At 60.4% G+C, this 6,426-nt stretch overlaps 1 protein-coding gene across 2 annotated transcripts in view; it reads left to right on the top strand.

The window, feature by feature from the left end:
* The first annotated feature begins 911 nt into the window (after positions 1-911).
* RBFOX3 (RNA binding fox-1 homolog 3) overlaps positions 912-6,426 on the top strand; it is a 26,322-nt gene continuing 20,807 nt past the window's right edge. Inside the window, exon 1 of one of the 2 annotated variants that reach the window (XM_026084100.1) lies at positions 912-983. In XM_026084100.1, coding sequence (XP_025939885.1) covers positions 933-983 — 51 coding nt within the window. In that variant the 5' untranslated portion in view covers positions 912-932. The remainder of the gene's footprint in view (positions 984-6,426) is intronic. The other variant, XM_026084101.1, reaches the window with a different exon arrangement.

The raw sequence follows: 6,426 nt of genomic DNA on the forward strand, positions 1-6,426 counted from the left end.
GTCTCCGCGTGCGCCCGTGCGCCGGGGGCCGGGGGCCGGGGGCTGTCTGTGCTTGCATGCGTGTGTCGCGACGCGAGCGTGGCGCTTGTGCACGTGTCTCCGTGTGTGTGTGCGTGGAGCGTCCCGGCGCGCGCGGCAGCGCGGCTCGGCAGTCGCGGGGGCTGCGCTCCGCTGGGCGTGCGGGCTGCGCGGCGCAGCTTCCCCCCGGCGCCTGTGCCCGTATTACATCACCGAAACTCCCGGTAAGATCTCTCTTTCCTTGGAGTCGGTGTCAGGGAGACCAGCCCCTGCCTGCAAGCCCCTCCCTCCCCGCGCGGCTCCCCAGCGGCGGAAAGCCCGGCGCAGCGGCATGTGCATCGGGGGGCTGCGAGAGGGGCTGCCCGGGCGGTCGGGGAAGCCATCCGCGAGCGAGCCGCAGCAGCGGAGGGGTTAAGTGCGGGATCAGCTGTTCTCATGTCATTACGGATTCTCTTCATTTTATACAGAGCTCTGTTTGATGTCTGAATGCACAGGGGACTCCCCCTCCTCCTCCAACTCCCACCCCTTTTATTTCACTCCCTCGCCCTCTCTCCCTTCCTCCTCCCCTTCCTTTCTCTCTCTCCCCTTCTCCTCTCTCTCGCTCACGCACACCCTTTGCAGACCATTCATTCAGTGCCAGTGTCTAATGGCACCGGAGTAAATAGCCGAGCTTTGTTCCTCCGGTGTCAGAGCGGCGCGGCCAGCCTGCCTCAGATGAATTCCTCCTAAATAGCGCCCGAGGGGGACGGGAGGGGACGCAAGAGGAGGGGGCGAGCGCGCGGGGGAGAGCAAGGAAGACAGAGGATAAGCAGTGTGTAGAAGAGGACGAAACTGCGAGCAGCTTCACGGCTACCTGTCAACACATGCTGTGCTCCATGGCTAACTCGGGCTGCCTCCTTGTCTCCAACTCAGGCATGCTTCCTCACTCTCTCCCCTGTCCTCCAGCCTTCCTCTACCTCCAACAGGTAAGTGACCCTCTTCGGGGGATTTTTTTGCTTTGCAGTTCACACGTGCTCTCTGGCCAGCTCGCTCTGAGCTAAGGGTCAGAGCTTAACCTCTTCCTCTCCAGCCCTGCGTGGCCTCTCCAGCGCGGCGGYGCCGGCAGCACCGGCGACTTTCCCTGCGGCAGCAGCTTGCGCTTCGCGGTTGCGAGTTCGTCTAGGGGGGTCTCCGGTTTTGCTGCCGCGGCGCCTGCTCCGTGCAGCGCCTCGGAGCGCGGCCAGGGCTCGAGGTGGGCTGCGATGCCGGCAGAGTGCGGCAGGCAAAGCCGCCAGCCTGGGTCCAGCACTTCCCCTTCCTCAGGGCTGCTGTCATCCGGCAGAAAACGAGGAAAAGTGATGGATGCTCAGCTAAAAGGCACAAGGCTTGTCCATGGCCTGAGCAGCCTCTGGGGAGAAGGGAAAGCGAGCGGTGGGTGCTGCGCGCACACGTGTGTGCATGCGTGTGCATGCGTGTGGTCGCCCTGTGCATGCCTGCGGCTGAGAGCCCCGGTGCCAGGTGTAGATCCCTTGGTCTCGCTGTTGAGACGGAAGTGCGGCAGATGGATCCCAGGAGGGCTGCTCGGTCCGGGCGAATCCCGGGAGTCCGTGCAGCCCCGCTGCCGGGTGCTGGCAGCCGGAGGATCCCCTGCGCCGTCGGTTTAGTTCCTTAACTTCCCGTCAGGGCTTTTGCCGTCTTGCGGTTCGGTTCTCGGATCCTCCGCTGGATCCAGCGCCGCGAGTTCCCAGGCTGGCGATCCCCGGGGAGGCGCAGCTCAGGAGAGGAAGTGTTTTCTTCAAAAGCCTCCTTGCTGCGTCGGAAATCCCCATCTCCCAGCCGGGCTGAAACTGCTCCATTTGCGCTTTCAGCAGTTTAAAAATTCATGGCATCCTAGCGGCTCGCTGCGTGGCCGGCGCAGCTCCGCTGGCAGCCGAGGGCGGCGGGCTGCGGCGCGGGCGCGAGCCGGGCAGAGCGCTTCCTTTCCGTAGAGGCTTCCAAAGACTTCCAGAGCGTGTGTCCGCGGGGCGGGAAACCCGCAGGGCGCCAGGCTGCAGGTGGGGGCAGCCRGGCCCCAGGGTCACTCCGAGGCAGCCGCTGCGCCCGCCGGGGCCGGGGCCGGCGGCGGGGCTGGTGCATGGGCCGGCTGCAGCGGGCGCGTGATTTATGTCACCTTCCTGCAGGCAGAGCCGCCGGGAAGGCTCGGCTCTGCAAGGGCCGGGTTGAGTTTAAACCTTGGCTTTGCCGGGCTGCGCAGGGGGAGCCCTGCGGCTCCTCCGCCGCTGCCCGGGCGCACCAGGAAGGCGAGGGGCAGGGATCGCCCCCAAATTCCCACCGGGCCCTGGGGAGGTTTTGTGAAGGGAAGGTGTCTGATGCTTTGAACGGGCAGCGGCGCAGGGCCCGGTGCAGGCAGAGGCATGGGTGATTTCATTTTCCAGCTGGAATTCCCTTTTTTCTGCCTGCCACTCTCAACGGAGCTGGAGCCGGAGCCAAGCACGCCGCGCTGCCCAGGGCCGCTGCGGCCGTGGCTGGGAACATGGGAAGCAGCGGAGACAACGGTTCCTGCAGGCCCCATGCGCCAAGCGCCAGCGACCAGCTAGGACACACACGAGCCGGGTTTGAGGTCTCCGAGGAGGAGAAGCTTTTCTCGTTTGTGGCTCTTCCGCACCCGCGGCAGTTTGCACCCAGTAATTTCTGGTTCCTTTCACTGCCCTATTTGTTTTAATTTGGACGTCGTGTTTAGCATCTCTTCCTCCCTGTTCTCCCAGAAGCCTCCTGCTCCTTGGCAGCAGTTTTGGACGAGCAAGCCAGAAAGGAGGGTTTTATTAAGAGATTTGGAGTTGGATTTTTACCCAGCTAATGAGTGAGATGAAGGCCAGAATCTCTCTCCTTTTTTTGGGATTTGTCTGCTGCTGGGGTTCAGCGTCCAGGCTCTGGAGATGGCRTTTGCACCATCAGCGTTGCACTCAGTGACACCCAGTCGGGCAAAGGGACGCCGCTAGCAGCGTCCGCGTGCAGAAGGGGCGCTGGGCAAGCGGTGCCGCGCTGCGCCTCGTCCTGGCTCCCAGCGRCGGGTCTGCACGGTGCCATGCGCCGGGGCTCAGCCCTGGAATTCACCTGGGATGTTGGATGTGGACGACTTCAGCACAGCTGGGCAAAAAGATCGTGCAGAGCAGCCATGCCRTCTCTGCGCGGGCAAGCGCTCGTCCCCTGTGCTTGCTTTTAACCAGCCTGGTTTCACCCTTGCACCCCTAGAACATCTCAGAAAAGTTGCACAAACTTCCTTTTTCAAATATTTTCCTGAACTGAGGTTGGCTGTGGAAAGTTCAGATAGTTCAGACCTTAGTGGTTACACGTCTGTAGTTAAAGTGTTTCTGTGCTCATGCAGCGAGGCAGAAGTCTGTGCATCAGCTATGGGCTGTGCAAACGTATGTAGAGAGYTGGTAGCTGAAAACTGTGTGCATCGGAAGAGGCCCGCGCTGGAAATCCAGTCCTCGCGCAGATGGTGCGTGCCTGTGCGCTGCTCTGCCAGGAGCACAACCGGTGGAGGTGCTGCTGCAGGGATGCAGGTGCAGCCAACGGCCTCGTCACCCAGCTGAGCCCCGTTCACCGGCCCCTCCGCGGCGGGGCAGTGTTTGCCCYGCGGCCCCCAGCACGGGGCACGTGCTCTCCCAGCAGGGAGCTTGGTGGCGTTTGCTGTATTTGTTCCCAAGGAGGCAGCTCGTATTTCTCTAGCTTCCCAGCACRAATATTTTTGACAGTGGCAGTATTTAAAGGGATGACCGAGAAATGAAGTTGTCTGCAAAACTTTGATTAGCCAAATGCCAGGGAAAATCCAGCTGCGGTTGGGCTTTGGCGGTCTGAATAGCTCATCAAAGCGGCTGCCTGCTCCTCGCGGCGCGCTCAGATCAGCTCCCCACGAGCAGCTGCGCCGCCCTCCCCGCATCCCAGCCCCAGCAGCCTGGTTGCACAGCTCTCCGCATGGTGCACATCCAGCAGACGCGCTGCGTGGAGGAATCGCCCGCCCCGCTCCGTGCCGCGCTCCTCCGCCGCGTTCCCTGCTTGGGGGGTTGCAGGAGGAGGGCTTCGCAGGGTCGCCCGGCAGAGGAGGGATGCGGGGCCAGGTGAGTGCCGGGCTCGGCGCAGGACGGAGCRAGAAGGCGGGCGAGGGGCTGGACGCACTGCTGAGCAGCTAACGCCGCCTGGGCAGCGCGAGGGGAGACGGGAATGCCGTGACTTTACATGGGGTTTCGTTATAACATTGAGCTTCTCGTTCAGTGAAGACCTGAGCATAGAGGGAGACTCTGATTGTTGCATTTAGTTAATGGGAATCGGTCACTGCTTAAGAAGTGTCTCAACTGTAATAATAGAAGAGCAGTTAATTGCTCCAGGAAGAGACGCGCTGCTGACCCGGAACAGGCTTGGGCTCTGAGGCTCCGCATCRCCGTTAGAGAGCTGCAAGACCTGGGCTCGGGCATCTCGTGCAGCAAATTATTTGCATGCTGGGGCTGTGCACGAGTATAGGTTAATTTACAGGTGGGCTGAGCCCCCCCCTGCAGAAGCACCCCCAGGTCCTGCTCCCCGGCAGGCAGGGCCGTGCGTTGGGGGCGTCCCCGGTCCCCCAGCCCGCGGTGTGGGAAGCTCGTCTGAGCAGCGCCAGCCTCCCGAGGAAACAGCCTCTGCAAAAGGCTGCTTGGAAAATTCCTTTCCAAAAGGGTTGCTGCCAAGTTTAGAATATCGTATTTTTAGGGACCGAGTCTATTCCTAGCAGTATTCTAGCGTATCGCAACAGCRGGTTCTCTTAAAAACCTGTTCCTTCCCCCTCCTTGTGCATTTTGCAGATTTGAGAGCCCAAATCTTACTGTTTGGTGGCTCTTCTGGCTCTCGGGCGCTCGTCCCGCACTGCAGCTTTCGGTTTTCATGCACAGTGGAGGAAAGGCTTTAAAGCCGCAAAAAAATATGTTTTCATTTTTTTTCAATATATCGAAAACACTGGCATTAATTTTAGCATTTGCAAAGCTGGCTTTCCCCACAATAGCTATAATTTAGGCCTACACTGCCTGGCGATGCTCTTTTTATAGGTATATTCTTATTTTAGTACTATAGTGATGGGTGAACGAGTAGATTAAATTAGATTTAGTATCTATCATTCTTTAAAGCATTACAGGCAGCCGTTGGAGGGATATGGCTTAACAAAGAAGAAAGGCTAATTAGGAGAGCGAACTCAGCCTGCCCGTGCAGACTCGCACCATGCGAGACACACGTCCCRCGTGCGCCCTCGGAGCGGCACGCGTTGACTCAGAGCTCAACRCGCAAACAAGAAAGTGCATTTGAAACCAGCTTTATCGAATTGCTCCAAGCTCGGGTCAGTTCCGGCGTTTGCGGCTTTTACTTCGGGGGGTCGGGCGGCGCATCCGGGTTCTGCGTGCCGGGGGCGGACGCCCCAATCTCCTCGCTCCTCCCAGGGATCTGCAAAGTCACGGCGGTAATTTGGCTCCCCAGTTGCTTTTGCCATGAAGGCTGAGTGCTAACTGCCAACTCTTCCCCCAGTTCCTGCTGACAGCTCTAAACGGGACTCTCGTACGTAAGGCGCATTGCGTATATCGAGCGATAAGGACTTTTGGCCAAAAGCGCCGTGGGGCCCTAGCAGGAGCGAGCCCGGCGTGACCGCGGTGTTGCAGCCCACCCTGCGGGAGGCAGGGGTGATGCTACCCCTGTTCCCAGGGTTTGCAGCTGCAAAGTGACGGGTCCGGACGGGGCCCCGAGCCGCCGGGGTACGAGGCGCCAGGAGGGTGCAGTGCCCAGCTTGGGAACGGTGTTATTCCCTCGGGCACCGGCAAGCGGGCGCGCGGAGCAGGGCTGCAAAGGTAGTGCAGGGGGCTGAGGGTGCTGAGAGAGTCCCAAAACGCTTGGAAAAATGCCTTTATCGGGAAACATTGGAATATTTACTTTACAAAGGAGAAAAACAGTTGTCTGAAGAAGGTAGTTCTGTTTTCCCAGCGTTGCAATACAAAAGGGGGGGATGTCAGACAAACTCAAAACCCACCTAAAGCAATGGCGTGCAGGTTTGTGCATGGACTGCGGCTTCTGCTGTAGAGGTGGCCCTGGGGCCAGCACTGGCCCTGGCAGCCCCCGCTCCAATGCAGCAGCGTGGGGTGCACAGCAGCAAGAGCTGGGGAGCTTTCAGCGTGGGGCCGAGTAGAGAGCGCTGCTGAGGTGACACCCTCCGTGTGCACCGGGGTGCAGGGTGCACGCGGGCATGAGTCTCGGTGCAGGGCAGATGTGAGGCCTCGGTGCAGGGCGCGTGTGCGAGCATGAGCCCTCAGTGCAGGGCATGCAGTGCCAGTGTGAGCCCTCAGTGCAGAGTGTGTGTGAGCATGAGCCCTCGGTGCAGGGAGTGTGTGAGCCCTCGGTGCAGGGCACACAGTGCTG

The sequence above is a fragment of the Apteryx rowi genome, unplaced genomic scaffold (assembly GCF_003343035.1).
Source record: "Apteryx rowi isolate R43461 unplaced genomic scaffold, aptRow1 scaffold_626, whole genome shotgun sequence".
Classification (NCBI taxonomy): Eukaryota; Metazoa; Chordata; class Aves; order Apterygiformes; family Apterygidae; genus Apteryx; species Apteryx rowi.